Here is a 21,753-nt window from a genome sequence, read left to right as displayed (position 1 = left end):
TTTTTTTTTTTTTTTTTTTTTTTTTTTTTTTTTTTTTTTTTTGTCCTTTTTGAGACCAGCTGCACCGCGCTCAGCCAGTGAGCGCTGTGAGCACACCGGTCATCCCTATATAGGATCCGAACCCGCGGCAGGAGCGCTGCTGCGCTCCCAGCGCCACACTCTCCCAAGTGCGCCACGGGCTCGTCCCTTCCTATTTTCTTCTAATTTTCCACCAATGGGCTTTTATAATAAGATCAAAAAAGAAACTGTTTTTAAATTTCAAGGGCTCCTGAGAATGTGAAATCATGTTCCACTCATTCAACAAACACTTGTCATTCCATTTCCCCAAAAGCCAAGTACGGTACTAGCTGCTGGGGATACTACAATAGACATAATATTCCCTGCTCTTGAGGAGCTCTCAAGAAAGCGTGTTAGAAATGAAAAGTAATAATTATGCATGAACACCTACATATAGATAGGGCAAAACTTCTCATGGCCTACCTCTGACAACAGTAGAATCTCTGTAAATAAAGGCTTACGTTCTGAGATGAGGAGGACAAGGCCAGAAGCATGGGCTCTTTGATATTACCTAAGCATGTAATCCTTGCAGAGTTCAGAACTAAACCATATTCGGCAAAGAAACCAACGGAGGGGAAAGGCATAGATTCTTCCAGCATAATCCTCCAATCTGGTGCTACTAAAAGGATGGTCCATGGCCCAAACTGTTGCTGTTCTGTGACCAGACAAGTACTGAAGTCTCCAAGCACTTAGAAACTTTTGTACCATACACAGAACATGATGGAAAAAAAAATGTTTTTAAAGAAACTTTTGTACCAATTTGACATTGCCACAACATCGAAATATGTGATCAATACATCTGTCTCACTGAAGAGAACAAAAGGATGCACAACAGACTGAATATTAAAAAATAACCATTGGTTAAAACAACAACAACAAAAGGACTGGTTCTTCACAAAGAGTTTGAGAGGCACTGTTTTAAAACTCCTTGGGTAAGGCTCTTTGGCTAGTGCTGAAATTGAGTTTGGAATGAAATTCAATGACAGCGGCTGGTTTATAACTTAGCAGAGAAGTTCCAAATTCCAACATCTCTTAGAGTGTCTCTACAAACAAAACACCAGAGAACTCTTACAAGGTTGTCATCCTGGATAGTGTCTCATGGACCACCTTGAGAAAGCACCTCTGGATCTCCATAATCGGGCCTGGGGGTAGGGGAAATGGCAAATCTGAAAGATCTAGAAAATACCCCTCCTCAATTAATTCTCTTCTGAGGCAAGAAACAGACAGGGCAGCCAATGACTGCGGGAGAAAAGGGATGGTGTGAAACGGCAGAGCTGAGGTAAGTTGGCAGTCCAAACACAACGCCCTCCCTTATGTAAGAAACCACAGCAGTGCCCCAGCTGCCAGGGCACAATAATGTGCCTCTGTGTGTGCGAGGCTGAGAGAGCTGCAGATCGAGGCGCACTTGCACTTCATCTGAGCCATGGACACACAGTCTGCTCATGAGCATTCGGTCCCCCAGGGGGCTCAGTGCTGATAAAAACCAGACACAGGGCCAGCTGACCAAAGCGGCCTCACTTCTGTTGCCCGCCGCTGGACCACTATCTCACAGGCCTCCCGAACCTTCCTGACACCCCTTCTTTAATAGACATTTGCAACCTGAAAACTCCACACTGTTCCAATGGGCTTCTTTCCTGCTCACTAAATTAAACTCTACAGAAAGCGGGAGGGTTTAGGGACAGAGAGAGAAAAGGGATGAGGAATGTTAAATGTGGACTTTGCAGCCCAGGTTTCAGTAGCCTTCAGTCCTTAAAGCACACAGATGTGTGTGTGACCTCTTTATGACCAGAACCTCAACTGCTGCAAATCTGAGAAAGACAATGCAGCAACCTGAAAAACTGATGCCTGGGACGCTCAAGTGAACCTTGTCCTATTGCTCAGTGAAGGGGACAGGAGTTGAGAACACAAAGTTGGAAAGAGACAGAGTAGGCAGGAGCCTCACAAAGCAACCTAGGTTGGTTCAGAAATGCCTCAGCACAGAGGACCCACACTCCATAATACCTGCCAGTGCCTGGGGATTCCTCGGGAATAGGGAAGAGTGTTCCAACCTGTGAGAGATGCAAACTTAGACCCAAAGCCAGTCAACCCAGCGTGAGTGACAGAGTTGGGCTCAGCTTTCTTGCCCTTAGAAGAAAAATGCAATATTCTTGTCATAGTTGCTCTTTCTTTGAGGCATCAAAGAAACAGAAAACATTCATCCAGGTGGAGGAAAGAAAAAAAACCTTGCCATGCTATAATTCTTTATCTTACAACAGAGACTATATAGCCTGGGGAAAATTTCCTGTCTTGCAAGGTCAACATTTTATATGTACTTTTAAGAAGTTAGGCTAAACCTGAAACTACAAGAAACTAGGCCCTGTGGAATATATTTGCTTTATAGTATACTTCACAGCAAAGAACAGCAAATAAATGATGTGGGAATTAGGAGGATAAGGAGTAAAGAAAAAAAATTTTTTTTTTTTTAAAAGATGACCGGTAAGGGGATCTTAACCCTTGACTTGGTGTTGTCAGCATCACGCTCAGCCAGTGAGCGAACCGGCCATCCCTATATGGGATCCGAACCCGAGGCCTTGGTGTTATCAGCACCACACTCTCCCGAGTGAGCCACAGTCCGGCCCAAAAGATGGCATTAACATGCATTCATGTGTTTATTACAAATACATCTTAGGGGCCCGACTCTGTGGCAGGCTCCCTGCCATCTTGGCATTCATAGCCCAGCAGGGCAGAGAGACACGAAACCTGCAATCACAAGTGGAAGCAGCTACAGTAGGAGTGCATGCTCTGGTCCAACCTTGTCTAGCAGGGAGTAGGGAAGGATTCCCAAAGGGACTGCCAATTAAGCTGAAACTTGAAGATGTATAGGAATCAGTGCACAAAATGGCCAGGAAGGTTTCAGAAAGAGTGATCAGCATGGGGGAGGATCCTAAGTGCAGAGAGAGGGTGGTGCATTTGCCAAACTAAAGTCAGTTATTATGGCTACAGCTTAGAGAGCCAAGCGAGAGTGGCCTCTGAGGAAGGTTGGAGGGAGAGGTAGGGTCATCTCCTGCAGGGTTTTTTAGCCTTATTTAGGATTTGGGAATTTATTCCTAAAGACAATGAGAAGCCACTGCAGCATTCTAAGTGGCAAATGGCCAGAGTTTTATTTCAAAAGGTTAAAAGAGATTGGGGAAGGGCCAAGAACAGTTGTTTTTGAGTGACAGATAATAGCAATTTGGTCTGGAATACGGCAAAAGCATGTAGCAAAGTGGACAGATTTGAGAGTTATTTAAGAGACAGAATCATCTTCACATTTAACTATTTCCTACAGTCCCACTATATGCCAGGCACTGTGCTAGGTGTTGGGCAAACAGTGGCAACTAAGAAAGACATGATCCTTACCCATTGGCACTTACAGTATCATAGGGGAGACAGCCACTCAATGAATCATTACTTAAATTACTCTTTAAGAAGTGTAAGCTAAGAAGGAGGAGCCCAATCTGGAGGGCAGAGGCAGGGCTTGATGACTGGATGGATGTCAGGGAGAAGTGAAACATGTATGGCTTGATGGTCACCCAGGCAGATGGTGGCACCATTACCAGGAGGGAGATCAGCTTCTAGCCAGGATGGGGTGGGTGGGATGATGAGTTCCGTTTCAGACAGTTTGGGTTAAGATACTCAGGTGGTACTGTCCAGGCAGTGGGTCAGGAGAGGAATAGGCTCAAGATACAGATATGGGAGTTGGCAACGGCTCCTAATGGAAGCCAAGGGAATGAACAAATTGACCCAGGGGGACAGCTCAGAGTGACCAGAGCAGGCTTTATAAAACAGTCTAAGTGCAAAGACCAATTTTTGTTTAGCAAAGCATTTGTAAACAAGACATCTCTTAAATAGTAATCAATATTTTGTTTAATGAAAGAATGAATCATGTAACATCTTTAGTATATAACCTGGGCATTACTAGATGTTCAATTTAGAAGCTACATTTATATATCCTCATTAAAGACAAAGGTATTCTACAAATTCAGAAGGTGCATTTTCTATGTGATGGCACTTAAATCCCTCTACCACAATGTATGTACTACTGGTATTTGAATTACAATGATAGATTTCATTCTCTTGTTGGTCCCGACTCCTGAAACCAAAATACCAGGAATAAATTAATAATTCATTTTGTCCGGGTTTCCTAAACTTGTAAAGTAGCAGGGGTGAGTAAGGATGACAGGTCTATGAAGTGGAAGGGTTGCTGCAGAAACCATGCCACTTCTGGCTTGCCAACAGGGAACAGCCAGTGAAAGCCTGCTGTCCTCACTACTGCACACTTTGCAGTGCTAGTGGAAAGTCATCTCAGAGACAGGTACCTGGAAGCCCATCTGGGCTGGGAAACTGAATCTTTAATACCTTTCTCTGGGCCATCAGACACATTAAAGTGGGGAGTAGCCTCCCCATATCCACACATGGGACTTGTCACATTCTAAATGTCCAAGGAAAAGGTGCTGTTCAGACTACCTCAGGAAAAGTGTTTCAGCCTCTGGCAGGATGAGGGAGGAGAATTGGCCTCCCTGGGCTGCTCGATCGCCAGACTTAGTATAAAGAGTGTTTTCAGAGCCTGGAGTTTTCCAGCTGCCTGGAAACAGGAAGTGCCCAATCCCTGAGAACAGTAACCCTCACACACGCCCTACATAAAGACATGTCGAGCCATTAGCCCTAATTGCCTGTGACTGACACATGAGTGAAGCCGGCCTTCCAGGCATTTGCTCAACGGAAAGAAAACAAACAGCTCACAGGGGACACGGGTGGCCATTTTCTCTCCTTTCTGACAAAAGGATTCGGCTCTGTTCCCCAAAAATTGTAACATACAGATTTGAAATTATAAACCAAAGGTCTTTCGAGTATTCCTTTCCACGTGCAAAAGAGAAAAGAAAGCCCTGCAGAGAGTAGTTGGACACAAGTAATTGGTTTGTAATCTTTGCACAAACTCAAAAATTTCACAAAAATGCTTTTCAGAGCGGCCTTTCAATACCCTCAATTCTCTGCAGGTTTGAGGTATGAAGAATTACTTGCAATACTTTTCATTTGTTCAACACACTTTATTAAGAGCTATGTGTTAGGTAGTGGGCCTAGTAGTAGGGATGTAATGTGTATATGGTAAAAGCACATAGGCCTTCATCTTTAGAATTTTTGTTTTAAAAATTGGGCTTTCAAAAGTGGCTTAAGAACAATACAGCGCCTTACAGATCAAGCAAGAGAACCTACATCGTTCCTTTTTCCTTTACTAATTATAAGGGCTCAGAGGACACACACCACTACCAAGCCAACACCAGCCAGATCACTGGTGACTGCAGCAGTATGGACATTGGGTCCCTCTGTACCAAACTGGAAACCAGGACGGACAACGGGACTGACCCTGACTACGATCAGTAGTCGTTGAGATAAGACTTCGTTTCCCAGTTCGGAAACATTCTCTTCCTCTATGGCTCTTTCACAATCACTTCAAAAACACCATTCACCAGGTGTAACGCCCACCACTCGGTGGGTGCTTCGCATACACCATCTTATTTGAGTCCCTTAATTTCCTGGGAAGATGTGTATGATTATTATCTGCACCTCGCCAATTCAGTAAGTCACTTGGCCAAGGTCACATAGGGGAGAACAGGTGCAGGGGGGGATTCAAATCCAGATCTGTTTGATTCCCAGGTCCACGCTCTTCATCCCCATTCACTATACAGCCAAACTTGAACTTCCCTTTGGCTTACTGGGGCCACCTTCCTACCATTTGAGGTCTTTACCATCAGAGTTAATTCTGAACTAAAGGATGGCAAAGACTAGTAGCCCAGGTTAACATTAACCCCGGCTGGGAAAATAACATACAATAATATTCAGAGCCTAAAGCCCATGTCTTCCACAGTCTGATAAGATAAAATTCCAAAAAGAAAAGGTGTTTTCTAGGCAGAGTCTAGGCAAACACCCTTCAATGATTCATGAAGGCAAAATGAGCTCTTTGTGCCATAAAAGCTGCAGTCTTTGAATCAAGCTGCTCATTTCAAGTCATAGCATAAGGTAGCACTAATTCTACTCCAAATCATTTAGACTCTCTTTAAGATATATACAGAACAAGCAGTTCTTCCACGCCACTCCCTTGCTTCTATGCACAGCAGCCTCTCCGGAGACCTCTAGCCACTAGGTAGTCAGTAAATAACCATGTTGTTTCTGCCCTGGTGAGGGAGCCTCAGTTTGGGGGGAAAGCACTGCTGAAGGACAGAAGGCTACTCACCCAGCAGGCAGAGCATCGGGGGCCTGGGCAGCCACTGGGAGCTGCTGTGTGCCCGAAGTGCTGGGTTCCTCTCCTTCAGCCGGTGTGGCTGGAGTGGGCAGAGACGTCGTGTTGGGGTTTGGGGTCACACTCAAGGCTGCAGCAGATGGGGACGTCACACCAACGACAGAAGGTTCTTCAGGATCGGTGGCTGCAGTGGGCTCATCATTCACTGAAAATGCACAAATCATACTTTAAAGATCAACTAAGAATAAGAATTTTGTTTACACTTACTAGGTTTTTCACTTAAGGTGCTAACAAAGTATCTACAGTTACCCTTCAGGTATCCAGCAACAGCAAAACGTTTTACAAAACAGAATTGGAAATTACAGCAAGTCAGTAATGTCAGTTGTCTGAAAGAAATAGGTGGATAAATCTGACATAAATATATTAAATACTGCCTCTTTTATGTAACTTTATCAGGTTTTTCTAACATACTATGCTCACACTTATTGCGATAAAAGAGTAGAAAGAAAAATGAGGACAATAGGGAAGTGTGTCGATGCTAAATGGAGCAAGACCAAGGCCAATTTATAGGGTCACATCCTTTTCTGTAAACTTGCCATCTGTCTGCTAGACACGAATAGCACCTTCCTTCAAAAAGCTCCATACACAGTTAAGAGGCAGAAAACTTCCAATAATGTGCTCGTTCTTTTAAAGACTCATACTTAAAGTAAGAAGCAAGGATTAACACTCTAAACAAACAAGGAGGGGCTCAGAAGCTAAGGGACTTGTCTCCTACATAACGAGACAATGAAACAAGTGAAATAAGCTAGTCCTCACGTCTCCTTATCTCACCGTTTCTTCACTTCTTTGATGATCTCTTATGTTCACTAGGACCACAATGCATTGCAATATCCTCTTAACTCAAAAAAGGATCAAACAAGATTTCAAAGAACTGTAATTCTTTGAAAATGGATAAGCCATACACAGACAATTTTCTACATATGTGACTGCATATATGTACGTTTATATTAGAATTTCACGGAAAAATTCCTTAGTCATCTTTTAACCTCAACTTCCTAATTCAGAAATTCTTTTTGCAGTTTTCCAACAAATGGCTATCCAGATTCTTCTCCAACATTCCCTCTGACAGGGAGCTCACTACAGAACCATTCCATTGTTGAACAGATGTACTTGCCAGAAAGTTTATTCTTATGTTAAGCTGAATGCCACTAGCTGGACTGAGTCCTCCACCCCCATCCCCAAAGTAATTCAAAATAAGAATCTGTTTCTCATTAGTCTTCTCTTTTCCAGTAAAAAGGCCTACTATTTCCTCAATGTTTCTGGGCTTTCCTTAGCATCTGGCTTCACTCTTCTGGATATCTTCTCCTAAACAATGATATCAGGAACTGAACATAATAATCAGATACCATCAGACCAGCAGAGTCAGATTACCAATTTAAGCGATACTAGGTAATATATATGGAACACCAGTATGCGCCAGGAAAGGTGCAAAGCACTTTGGATTATCTCACTAAGCCTGACAAGCAATCCCACAAGTTAGGTATGACTGATATCCCCCATTTTGCAATTGAGGAGACTAAGGCTCAAGTAGGCTAAATAACCTGCCACAGTCATATAGCACCTAACTCACACCGTGCTGTCTGCCTCCAGAGCCCAAACCACTCATTCATTACACTCTCCTTCCTTCTCTGTGTACATACTCCAATGCACCCAAGATCATATTAATTGAGCAATCACGTGATCCCACGGGCTAACATGAGACTGGTGGTCAGCTGAAACTAAAATTTCTTCACAGGATGAGCTGCCAAGCTTGATCTTAACAAATGGATAACAGCCTGAGTCTAGGGACTGCCTACAATTTATTCACTTGCTTTCTCCCCAGTATATGAAATGCTGTCTGGTACATAAATTAGTTGTTTAATAAATGACTAAATCTTGTGCAATTAATGTTTCCCCAACATAAATCCAAGACTTTATATTTATATTCCTATTAGATCTCAGCTGAGTTAATAAAACACAACAGATGGCAATTCTCTTTATGCAAATCTATAAATTTTACTCAATTCCAATTTTTAAAAAATCATCACAACTTCTTTCAGACTTAGATAAATTCACTCTAAAATGTATAAGAAAAACAAAATAGACAAGAATAGCCAAGAAAATTCTAAAGAAGAGTGTTGCATGTATATATGGGGGAATTTGTTCTCTAAAGTATTAAAACATCTTATAAAGCTAAAACAGTTAAAAATGTGGTATTGATGCATAAATAGGCAGATGTCAATTAAATGGATAAGAAAGTTCAGAAATAGATTTAAATAATTAAATAATTCACTGGAAGTTACAAAAGAGTGATTTCTATCATCTCTTCTTCATTTATTAGCTAGAATACTTTTCCTTTTTTTTTTTCTTTCTGGTAACTGTCTGGTAAGGGGATCCAAATCCTTAGAATAATTCTATAAACTTCCCCTTAACTATTTATTAGGTGAATCTTGAGGTTCAGTTTGTGAAGAAAAGGTAAGAGAAATGCTTTATTCTCTCCCTTTATCTACCAGTTTCCAGAATAATAAGTTGATTTCCTTGCATCTTCTAAAAATGAACAATGAAGTTTTATATTGTTTAAAAAATCATTATGAGGTATTAGATTGAAACATATTTAAAATATTTCAGTATTGTTCTTATTGATACTAAAATTGTCCCCATCTTTGGCTGGGGTTAATGGAGGGAAGGAGGGAGAACAAAGCTCTTCAGGTGGACTTCAAGTTCTGTAGAAAAACTCTGAGATAATTTTTAAGTGGGAAAGAGCAGAAAGGTGTACATATTGTGCTATTATTTGTGTGTGTGTAAGCACATGTGTTTTTTCAAAGAATATACAGTCTCTCAGTGGTTCCAGGACCCTCCATGTACACCAAAATCCCTGGATACTCAAGTCCCTTATATAAAATGGTACAGTATTTGCATATACCCTACACACATCATCCCATATACTTGAAATCATCTCTAGATCACTTATACTATCTAATACAATGTAAATGCTATACAAATGGTTGTTATACCGTATTTTTTATTGGGTTTTTTGATTATTGTGCTGTTATTTTTTATTCTTTTTTTTCTTTTTCGAATATTTCCAATCCATGGTTGGTTGAATCTGCAAATGCAGAACCAGCAGATGCTGAGGGCTGACTGTATATGCATACACTTGTACATTCAAAGAACATCTTTTGAAGAATCACTAGAAATGCAACACCGGCTACCTTTGGAGAGGAAACTGAATGAAGGCTGGTGGGATAAGAAGAAAACATTCTTTATACTGTTTAAGCTTTTATACTTTTAAAGTTTTAATAATGTACATTTACTATTAATAAAAATAATTATTATGAATTTGTTGACCAGGAAAAGAACAAAAGCAGAGCCCATGGCACACCCATCAACACTATTTGGATCTGATTGATCATGTAGTTGCAAATCCAGTTAGAAGGGTTCCCCCTCCAGGACTGTATCTGACTGCAGGCTTATCTAGGAGCCTTTGATTTAGCAGAGAAGCTTACCTGTTTAGGAGTTTTGTGCTACAGCCTGAGTTCAAATTTGGAAAGAGAGAGAAGTACAAAAGCCAGATGTCTTAGCATTGACATGCTTTCTATGTCCATGCTTATACTCTTTTGCTCCCAAATAAGGTGTGTGTGTGAGCGTATGTGTGCACACACATTCTTAGAACATGAGAGCTTGAAAGAACTCCATCACAGGTAGAAGAAATTAAGTTCAGACTGTCAGTCACTGGTCCACGGTCACCGTGGTAAACCACTGGCAGGGCACCATACTCAAGCACAATGGGGCTTCGAATAGAAAAACTGGATTATCAAAGACAAGAAAGTATAACTTCATCATGCTTTAAAGAAGTGCTGTATTTTGCATTTTGGCTCTATTCAATGTAGCAAACGTTCTCTAACTTTTAATCTTAATTACTTGATGTACACACCTTGTCTCCCCAAAGACAGCACCCTTTTTGAGAACAAGGGCAGATGGTTTGCCTCAGCTGTCATTACGTCCATTCTCTGTCTCTTGTGCTCTAGCTCCACCTCTTTGCACATGTCGGCCCTCTTCCCCGGACGCCCTGCCAACCACTTCAGCCCGTGGTGACCACGCCCCTTTGTGGAGCCCACAGCACCTGTGGTCTCAGCCACACAGACCCTGTGACACCTGCAGTGTTGTTTCTTAGCTTAGATGTGCTTTCATCTTCTTTTCCTAAAAGAAATTATCAGGTCTTATCTTGTACTTCTTCACATTGCCCATAGTGCTTAACAAAATGGCATTTGATAAATATCTGTTCATAAATACTTGTTCAATAAACCTAACAATCTGGCAAAAGAAAGATATTTGAAATAAAACCACCTGACATTTGTGTAACATTATCATTTGCAAAACAGTTTCCTTTAAAAACATTTTTTTTGGAATAACTTTAGATATATAGAAAGGTTTAAAAGGTGGTATGCCCTTCACCCAGTTTCACCTAGTATTACTATCTTACATGACCATGGCACATTTGCTAAGCTAAACAGTTAATTAGTACATTACTATTAAGTAAACATCAGACTTTATGTGAATTTCACCAGCTTTTCCTCTCATGTTCTTTTTCTGTTCCAGGATCCAATCCCGGATCCTGCATTGCCTTTAGCAACTTCACTTTTATTAGCTCATTTATCCTCCTAATAGCCTTATGAGGAAGATACTATTATTCCTATTTCACTAAAGACAAAACTGAGGCTCACAGAGGGACCACTCAGAGAGGTACCATGCAGTCAGCAAATAGCAGAACCAGCACTAAACCACGAGGTAAAAACATTGGTGGCAGTGGGGGGCCTAGAAGATGGCTTAGACAACTTAACTATATGGGAAGAGAAGCTGGGTACTAAGGGTAAACGGGGCAAGTAGCTAAAACAGCAGTTGAATAGCCCTTGGGTTCTACAACTGTATGTATTTCATAAGATTCCCTCTGCAATATTGGTTAAACATTCTAACTTTATGAATCACGCACTCATTTAGGGCTAAGGCATACTCTAGCCACAGTTAGCCAAAAAAAAAAGATCGGGAATTGGAAATTCTTTTTCTTAATCCTAGACACGCTGCCAGCTCACTGTGTGTTCCAAGATGTGTAGGCGTGTGTAGTATAGCACAGGCTCATAGTGCACACACAGATCTGTCCCCCACTCAGGCACATAGAAGGCAATCACCACCAACAACAGAACCTTTTTTGACTAAAGATCAGCTCATAACATAAGATCCACAGTAAAGCAGCCAGAATCTCTCACCCGCGAAACACAAGCAACTGCGCTTCAATGCAATTCATAAGTCAGCTCTTCACAAGAGCGACCAAAACTAGAAAAAGATTTTGTAATTAGCCTAGCACAGGATGGGTGAGTCATATATAAAGAAAAACAGGGGAAAAAAGGAGAAAACCTTAAAAATGGACAAAGCCGTACCATGTTACCTGATTAATGGGAAATTTAAATCATTTCCCGGTTAATATATAGATTAACGCAACTCCCACTTACATTCCACCGCACTTCAAAGAATTCAAAGTCTGAAAGTTGTTTTGAAAATTTATAAACTATCAAAGAATGTTATGGCGAAAAAGTAATAAAAAAGAACTAGCCCTTCCAAACATTAAAAAAAATACTATAACACATCAATCATCAAAATCATACGGGACTTGCTCAAAATAAGAAACAAATCTTTACTGTATATAAGAATGTGATAAGTGATAAACACTAAGTAAAATGACAGTGAAAAAAGAAACTATTTAATGCCTCTATAATAACTGGATCCCAATATAGAGAAAAATTAATTTGGACCCAGCACTCAAACATATAAAAATATGTATTTATAGTTATATTGTATATACATATACATATATCATAGCACTATAAATTCCAGTGGGATAGTTTTTTTTTTTAAACATAAAATCATGGAAAGAAACAGAAAAAAAGAATTTATCTCATCTACAGACAAGAGAGAATCTTTTCACTTATTAAAGCAAAAGGTGAAATTACACACATCAAAAAAAAATTCAGGCACAATTTTTTTTTCCTTTTTGTCTTTTTTACTGACCGGTAACGGGATCGCAACCCTCGGTGTCGCGCCCATACTGGGGACCGGCAACGGGATCGCAACCCTCGGTGTTGCGCCTGCACCGCGCTCAGCCAGTGAGCGGGAACCAGTCTCCACATGGGATCCGAACCCTCGGCGGGAGCACCGCTACACTCCCAAGAGGTGCACTCTCCAGTGCGCCACCAGGCCGGCCCCAGGCACAGTTATTTTTAATTTTAAACTTTTTAAACTCCTTTTTTATAAAAGTCACAGAAATAGGATAAAATGCAAAACAGCGATATAGGGAGAAAATTTATAATCATAAACATAACAGATAAAACTTGTACCTAGATACTTCACACCCATTAGGATGGCTATTATCAAAAACACAGAAAACCAAGTGTCAGCAAGGCTGTGGAGAAACTGGAACTTTCATATGTTGCTGGTGGGAATGTGAAATTGTAAAGCTGCTGTGGAAAACAGAAGTTCATCAAAAAGTTAAACATAGAATTATCATATGATCCAGCAATTCTACTCTTAGGTATATAACCAAAAGAACTGAAAACAAGGACTCAGACATTTGCACATCCGTGTTCACAGCATCATTATTTACATTAGCCAAAAGGTGGAAACAAATGTCCATCAACAGATAATGGATAAACAAAATGTGGTATATACACACAATGGAATATTATTCAGCCTTAAAAAGGAATGAAATTCTGATACCTGCTACAACATGGATGAATCTTGAAAGCATTATGATAAGTGAAATAAGCTAGACACAAAAGGACAAGTTATTCCACTTACATGAGGTACCTAGAATAGGCAAATTCACAGCAGCAGAAAGTAAAATAGAGGTTAACACAGGCTGGTGGGGAGGGAAAAATGTTATCGTTTAACGGATACAGAGTTTCAGTTTGGGATGATGAAGAAGTTCTGGAAATGGATAGTGGTGGTGATAGTTGCATAAGACTTACTGTACTTAATGTCACTGAATTACAGTTAAAAATAGTTTAAATGGTAAATTTCATGTTATGTGTATTTTATCACAATTTTTAAAAATTGTACTGAGAATATAATAAAAGCTTATATAAATCTCTGAGATAAATATCTCAATCACTAAAGGACAAATAATCAAACATTATAAAAAAAAGACAAAAAAACCAGTTAAGCAACTAGTAATTGAAGAAATGCAATGAGGTTAAACCATAAAGTGGCACTTAACACTGCTAGCAGAAATGATAAACCAATATTTACAAACTTACAGGAAAAAATAAACCTCATATAACACTTTACAAATATTTTACACTGCTTTGGACATATGACTGATATTTTTGGAAGGCAATCTGGTAATACATATTAGATTTCAGTGTTAAAAATTCATATCCTTTGACTCAAGAATTTCACTCAAGAAGAAACAAAGGTGTTTGCAAAGATGTTTACAGCAGGATTTTGTTTTACAATAGGGAAACACACAAGAATTAAGGAATGGTTAAATGAATCATGCCATATTAACTGTGAAATAGTATGAGGCCACTTTTAAAAAAGTAAACAAGAAGACTACATAGATACCTGAAGAGTATATAAAAAATAACAAAGCAAAAAAAGAATATTCATTCATGCTATACAATTCTAACTGTATGAAATTACTCATAAAGATAAAAGCTATGTGCTAGGTGCCATGCCAAGGGTTCTATATGTTTTAAATAGTTTATTACTTATAACAACTCTTGCCCTAATTTTATAAATGAGAATTTACATATATACTACACATGAGGAGCAGGATCTGACAGCAGCCAGTGTGACTACAACCAACGTGCCTGGAAATCACATTACAGTGAGGACTAAGAGACATAACTTTGGGGGTAAAGTCTGCAATAAAAAATTAGAAATTAAATTACTCCATACAAATCTCAATGAAGTGCTATACCATTAGTCTCTTGCTCAATTCCACCACTTCTAGAACTTGGAAATGTTATATTTATACAAACAGGCTGCCATTCACTCTCATTTTATAAAAATGGACACTTTACAGTTGTGACAACATGAAAAAACCACCTGGAACTCGGCTCCAGTTTTGCCCCAAATGTCTTTTGCATGCATAACTGTAGCAAACAGCCAAAAAGGCCTGCTAACTAAATCTTGTAGGTCTGTGACAACTTCCAGGAGGCCCAGCTCACTACCACCTCCATCTTGGAATTGGTCCTCATGGTTCTCGTAGCAGCATGTGGAGGGATGAAGATGTCTTCACTCAAGTCCTCAAACCCTCTTCTAGTCCTGCACTGCAGAAGAGGAGACCTTCTGCCTGCTCCCCACAGTAAAAGTGAGATCCTTCTGTACCCTTTGGGTGGACACTAAAGAGCCTGTAAAAGTCCAGGCTGCCTGAGAGATAAAGGTGAATTGTTATCCCAGCAGAAAGGGGACAGACAGAGGCCAAGGCCTTAGTATTTTATTTTATTGGGCAGAAATCCCTAAAACACAATTGCTAGCCTCCACAGATGGGTCTTAGGAACAGTTTGGGCATTCATATAAAACATTTCCAAGGTAGTCTGGGGTCAGAAACACTTGGCTTTCTGAAGACACAGCTGGCACCTGCCTTGTATTCTAGAACATAATGTCCCTAGAGATAAGGATAATAAGCAAAGGTACCTAAAAATAAATGTAGGGGAAATACAGATCTGTTTAAATGTCCAAGAAGACTGACTCAAAGACCATCACCATATAAAGTCAATTTACCAACAGTTTTTATACAAAAGGCAGAGATGGCCGAGGGAAACCACTATCACAGTAATGTAGGCCCCTGGAAGAATAAAGTGGTTTTTTGCTTAGCCATTGCATCCAGGGAACAAGTGGTTCCAAAAAGCCAGTTACGGGGCCGGCCCGGTGGCTCACTCGGGAGAGTGCGGTGCTGATAACACCAAGGCCCCGGGTTCGGATCCCATATAGGGATGGCCGGTTCGCTCACTGGCTGAGCGTGGTGCTGACAACACCAAATCAAGGGTTAAGATCCCCTTACCGGTCATCTTTAAAAAAAAAAAAAAAAAGCCAGTTACCCTTCCCCATTTGTAAACGCTGGCCCTCCTCCACAAGCAACTTATTTTTCTAAAAAAAGTGTGCTTACTGGTGCTCATAAAGCTGCATAAGATTCTCTGTAACACAGTCCACAGCCTCCACCTCACCATCTCCTTCACACAGACTTCAGGCCAAGCTACTACACTACCACAGAATGTTCTCTCAACCAATGGTGGTTGGTACAGAAGCACCAGGTGGGCTGACAGCAGCCACTAGGGCTCCTCACCTGCAGCTCATCCTTGACTCCAAGGCTCAGGGCACGCTAGTTAACTCAGTTTCTTCAGGCAGGTCTTAAACTCCAGGGAGGAGATCAGGCCACTGTGCTCACAGTGAGTCTTGCCAGACACAGGCCATTCCACCCTATGGTCCACTGCAGACAATAAGCTATCCAGGCAACATAAGCTACCAGAGGGACCATGAAGCCCCACACAGTGCTGCCTGAGAACTGAAAGTTATTCCAAAATAACCCAATTGATTTTTTCTACTCAGTAAGTTTGTCACACATAGATCAGTAATAATGCTATAACACTTATGTGAAGAAACAATGCTGCTCCAGATCTCTGGTCCCTCATGTCACACCTCTGCTGTCACAAGAATCTACAAAATTATTTCTGTGTCACTTACCTATTTAGACACCTATATTGCCCTGCCTACAGTTTATCAAAGCAAACAACTCTGTCCCTTCACAAATGCCCCAGATCCAGACAAATTACCAAATGACCAGCAGTCACCAAAGATTTGACAGTCTTCGAGAAGTTTAGAAAAACGAACGTTCCATTTCCTTTTTTCCTTCTAACACTGTCCTGATGAGACACAGAGAAAGCAGGACCAAAAAAAAATGTTTTGAAATAGGTCCTTTCCTCCCCACTTACAGGGAGGGAGAGCCAAGAGCAGAGACATTCTAAGCAGATGTGGACAGGTCTGTCTCCTCTCAAGCGGGACCCTCACTGGAATGGCCACAGAGCACTCCCCAGTGGTGATCTGGCTTTGCCCCTGGTCACAATCCCCAGCCTGCTCACCGGTGCTGCCATCTCCTCCAACTCAGCTCTTAGCACCAATTCTAAGTCCTCTTTTTCCCTAGTCTGATAATTTCCTTAAATTAAGAAAATAAAAAATGTGTCATGTATAAATAAGATATCCCCCCACCAAATGAAATCCAATGTTGATAAGAAATGAACAGAAAAGAAGTACTTTTTATTTCCATGAAAAGGAACATTTTAGAAAAGCACAGTAATATGGAGAATAATCTTGGCTATACAGAATATGCCAGAGAAAAAAGAAGATGGGTCAACAGAAAGACTGAGAGATTTAAATTCATTTCAGTCCTGGGGTCTTCTCTTGCCCACCCTCTGCTCTGACACAGTGGGCAGAGTCCCAACTCCAAGTCAGGACAGGTTAGAGCCCATTGCTCAGTCCAGGCTGGAGTTCTGTGCTATCACTCACCTGTGCCATTGGCCAAGCCATTGTGGCTTGGGTTCTTGTTGAGCTGACGATGCCGGTTCCTAGCACCAGGGCTTTGCTCACTGGTTGCTGTGGTTGTTCTGGCTGAACCACCTGAATGTCTGTGCGTCCTAGGGGTTCAAAGCATAAAGCAGACAGACATAAGTCACTGTGAAAAAGAAAGCAGTGCATCCTACCTAAGTAATCATACTCCCTCTCTTGCTTCTTATTGGAAATAAGACCTTTAATAGCCTATCTAGTTTTTGACTCCACAGAAGCTGGCTCCAAGCAGAGAGACCCATGGAAGCTTCCTTCTCGGTAAAAGGCCAGAAGGCAACTTCGGGCAAACTTTTCCACTTGAAGTAAACAAATTTGGAGTGAATTGCCCCCACATCTGAAATAACTGGCAAAATATCCCATAACCATCACATTATTTTTGTTGGGCTCAAATATTAGAAATAAACAAGAATCACTGGACAGGCTACAGATGAAATATTTCTCCCATTAGGCAAAAAGAGCCCAAAATTATCCAAATCCATATTCACTACAGCTAGAAAGATGATTCCCTAGGGAGTAGAAGTCAAGGGGCATTAACAACTTTAGTCAATGCATTTGTTGGCAGTTTTTATCTAGAAAAGATGACTCAACAGTCCATCCAAGTAAATGAGAAAAAAATGCAAAAATGGATCCAAATCACAAAGAAAACAGTGGGATCTATCAGCAGAAAACCAATGTGACATCTTCAGGGAACATAAGGCAACAGGCAGTACATGTTCTCAAGTTCCTTCTGCAGCTTGACCTCGATCGCTCAATGGAAATGTCTAAGCCTCCCTGCCCTTTGGTTAGGGCTGTTTCACCAAAGGAGATTATTCTACTGCTTATTCATCTTTCTACTCTGCAACAGTGAGATGCTTTAAATACCATCCAGTGAAGAAAAGACTGCCCCTCTCCAGGCAGAGAAACAGAGGCCCCAGAGAACAATTTACAACACATGACATGGAGCAGTAAGATTACCATCAACAATAAAAGTAATAATAACAATTACAGAAGTACATAATATTCACTGAGCTGTAACATTATGTTTTGGGCACATGTGTGCTGGGTACTTTATATATATTATTGATTTATCATGGCAACCCTAGAGGTAGCTTATGTTTATCCTCACTATACAGATAAGAAAACAGACACAGAGAAATTCTATAGAATCAAAGATTCAAATCCAGGCAGTTTAACCTCAAGAGCCCATGCTCTTTGGTTGGAGAATGAGGGTGGAAAGCCTGGATTTAAGCTGAATTCCTCTTGGGCTATCCTTTTACTGGTCATTCAGCCAATCATCAGATTATGACTTTATAATGGAAAGTTCCCGGCTGGAAGGATCCACACCCACCAGAACATCTCTGAGATGAGAGTCTCTAGTCCAGGGTGTCAGGACCAGCCTGCAGCACACGAACCAGGGGGTTCCTGGACAGAAATATGAACCACCTCCACCCACTACCTTCTCTAGTGCAAGAAACAGATTTTTCTGACAAGACGGACATAAACCAAAATGTTAACAATGATTATGTTTGGATGTTGGGAATACGGACCCTTTAGTTTTGCTTTTTGTGCTCTTCTGGAGTTTTCTAGTTTCCTTCATTGAGCTTGTATACTCTTAAGGAAAAAAACACATTTTTTAAAAAGAAAAAAGTTTTCTTGGGCCAAAAAAGAAAAAGGAGTAAACTAGCAAACTCTGGAGTCCTTCATACCAAAAGACTGCGTGGCAGTGAAAAACGGAGAGAAGGTACGACTGAACTATGGAAATAAAGATTCAATTTGGACTCTCTTTTTCCATCTTATTTTTCCCTAAGCTAATTTCATAAATCAAGACCTGTCAACCACACCTCTGTCAAAGAAAAAGATTTCAAAGTCCCCACTTCATGGGAAGAAATGTTAGTATGAAGCATTTTACCGCAACTCCTCATCGAAAGCAGAATGAGCACAAACTAGTTCCAAAGAGAAAGGGCAGTCTTCAGCGAACGGTGAACATGTGTATGTGTGTGTAGATGTGTTGAGGGCAGAGAGCTTGAGAGAGGGAAAAGTGGTTAATAGAAGGTTTATTTCAGCCAAGAATCCCCTTATGTGGACAAAAAAGCCTCTGTGATTTGGGATGCACAGCCCCCCAGAAAAGGGGGGCTTGTTTCCCTCAAGGGGCCGCAGGCCACGTGGGCAGCACAGCGAAGGCACCAGCCGTCCTGCAGATGCATGGGCTCTGACAAGTCCATGATCACTTCCAGTTGCCTGGGCTCCCTGTCCCTCTGCAGAGCAGCTGGGCATGACAACAGGGTGGGGCCCATTACCTTCCTGGCTCCTCCCACCCTTCCCCAAAAGGGCATGCGGTCAGAGTTGAGAGTGAATACTTGCAGAAACATTTAACCACTAATGACAGCAGCTTACCCTGAATGACAGGCTGGAGTGGTGCCGGGGTTGGCCTGTAAACCAAGGGCAGCTGGGACCATTTTGCGTGGATTGCTGCCTCCCTGCCCGTGGCCAGCCGCCACCCCCAAGACCCCTCCCTCCCTACCACACATGTACACTTTCCCCAGATTCTCCCTTTGCCCTAAATCTGGAATTTCCAGTTTTTTGCTCTTATATTACCTTTAAAATAAGACACACAGAAGGAAGAGAAGGCCTCAACACTTGGAGAAATCTCTTCAGCACTTTCCTCTCTTGGAGAACGCACTCAATGCTTTAAGATGGGATTGTGTCGTGATGAAAAGCTGGCCCAAATGCTAAAACCACACACCATTGGCCAAAATAGCACCAGGACCAAAGCGGGCCGACTGGGGTGAGATGAGCCAGGCTCCACCACAGACAGGCTGGCTTCAGCTCCGCCCATGACTTCAAACTTGGCCTGATCCCCCTCGCCATTTTGGGGACAGGGAGGAGTCATGCAGCCCTGGGGCATTCAGAAGAGGGCTGCCAGTCAGGCCAAACTCTGCAAATGGTCTCAAGTCACCTAGCTGCAGGAATTCAGCTATCTTTACAGCATGCCCTTCTCGGTATGCTGGTGTGTACTTACCTAAGTTCCTCCCTAAAGAAAGCCAATCAAGGCCAGGGCATGGGGGTTCTCTCTCCATACTCCTCAAAGCAGCTCTGGTACAGATGAGGCTCCAGGAGCAGACTCTTGCCTGAACCTTGGAATTTAGCTTTGATGTGCATAGCACTGGCCTCAGTCCTCAGCTGCACCCTGACAGCCAGAGCCTTGGGCACCGGGGACATCTTGCCTCACCCTTCAAGAAGGCCACTGAACTATTTGAAAAGTGTTATTTTCTGGCTAGGCCCTGTTCTAGGGCTGGCAACAAGACAGAAAGAGTCCCTGGCCACAAAGAGTGTACACCTTTGTGGAAATGCAATGATTTGTAATTTTGCTCAGACACAATGATTTACATTATACCATACAACACTGGTGTGTGGGAGCCACTTGGCTAGTGAGTGAGCCTAGCTGACTACTTGGCATTGTCATCTCAGTGCAACCTTGCTGACCATCATCATACATAGAGTAGTTTGTATACAGTAATTAAACAAAACAAAATCTTGTCTCTTTGGTTAAAAAGGAAGTCTTGCTCACAAAAATGTGACTATACTTAATACTACTGAACTATACACTTAAAAATGGTTAAGATAGTAAATTTTGGTATGTGTTTTTTTTAGCACAATTAAAAAGAAAGAGAGAGAGAAAAGGTAGCCAACCCTAGCATTGGAATTAAGTAAAAACAAAATGAAGAGTTCAAAAAGTAATGACTCTCAAGCCAGAAAACAAAATTTTTTGCTAAACTAAAAAGTAAATGCAGGGTCCGGCCCGGTGGCGCACTGCTACAGTGCGCCGCTTGGGAAGCGCAGCGGCACTCCCGCCGAGGGTTCGGATCCCACATACAGACCAGTTCCCGCTCACTGGCTGAGCGAGGGGCGGGCGCAGCGCCGAGGGTTGCGATCCCGTTGCCGGTCCCGGTCCGGTACGGGCGCGACACTGCGGGTTGCAGTCCGTTGCCGGACACGAAAAAAGACAAAAAAAAAAAAAGTAAATGCAGAATTTGGTGATGGCTCAGAATTTGAATTGATAAATCTATCATACATTTTATGTAAAAATTGACTCATAAGGAATTTAGTCCTACAATTCAACAAAAAACTGATTAAAAAATGGACTAAGGACTTAAATAGACATTTCTCCAAAGATGATATACAAATGGCCAACAAGCATATGAAAAGATGCTCAACAATGCTAATCATTAGAGAAACGTAAATCAAAACTACAATAATATACCACCTTACATCCATCGGGATGGCTACTATCAAAGGAACAGAAACAAGCGTTGGCAAGGATGTGGAGAATATGGAATATGCACATTGATGATGGGAATATAAAATGGTGCAGCCACTGTGGAAAACAGTACAGTGGTTCCTTAAGAAACTAAAAATAGAATTACCATATGATCCAGTAATTCCACTTCTGGGTATATACCCACAAGAATTGAAAGCAGGGTCTCGAAGAGATATTTGCCCATTCATGTTCATAGCAGCACTGCTCACAATAGCCAAGAGGCGGAGTCAACCCATCACTGACAGACAAATGAATAAAGAAAATGTGCTACACAGATACAATAGAATATTATTCAGCCTTAAAAAGAAAGGAAATTCTGGGGGCCGGCCCGGTGGCGCACTGCTACAGTGCGCTGCTTGGGAGCGTGGCGGTGCTCCCGCCAAGGGTTCGGATCCCACATACAGACCGGTTCCCGCTCACTGGCTGAGCGAGGTGCGGGTGTGACACTGAGGGTTGCGATCCGTTGCCGGACACGAAAAAAGACAAAAAG

The 21,753-nt window shown here is 41.7% G+C and overlaps 1 protein-coding gene across 1 annotated transcript in view; it reads right to left on the bottom strand.

Moving 5' to 3' along the window:
• WWP2 (WW domain containing E3 ubiquitin protein ligase 2) overlaps positions 1-21,753 on the bottom strand; it is a 137,871-nt gene that overhangs the window by 37,488 nt on the left and 78,630 nt on the right. The window contains exons 7-8 of the mRNA XM_008567892.1: positions 16,910-17,037; positions 6,308-6,518 (exon numbers count right to left, since the gene is read on the bottom strand). Of these exons, the coding sequence (XP_008566114.1) occupies positions 6,308-6,518; positions 16,910-17,037 (339 nt within the window). The remainder of the gene's footprint in view (positions 1-6,307; positions 6,519-16,909; positions 17,038-21,753) is intronic.

Source organism: Galeopterus variegatus, unplaced genomic scaffold, assembly GCF_000696425.1.
Source record: "Galeopterus variegatus unplaced genomic scaffold, G_variegatus-3.0.2 Scaffold354, whole genome shotgun sequence".
NCBI lineage: Eukaryota > Metazoa > Chordata > Mammalia > Dermoptera > Cynocephalidae > Galeopterus > Galeopterus variegatus.
The sequence above is the reverse complement of the archived record's forward strand: the minus strand, read 5'-3'. Positions and strand labels throughout refer to the sequence as shown.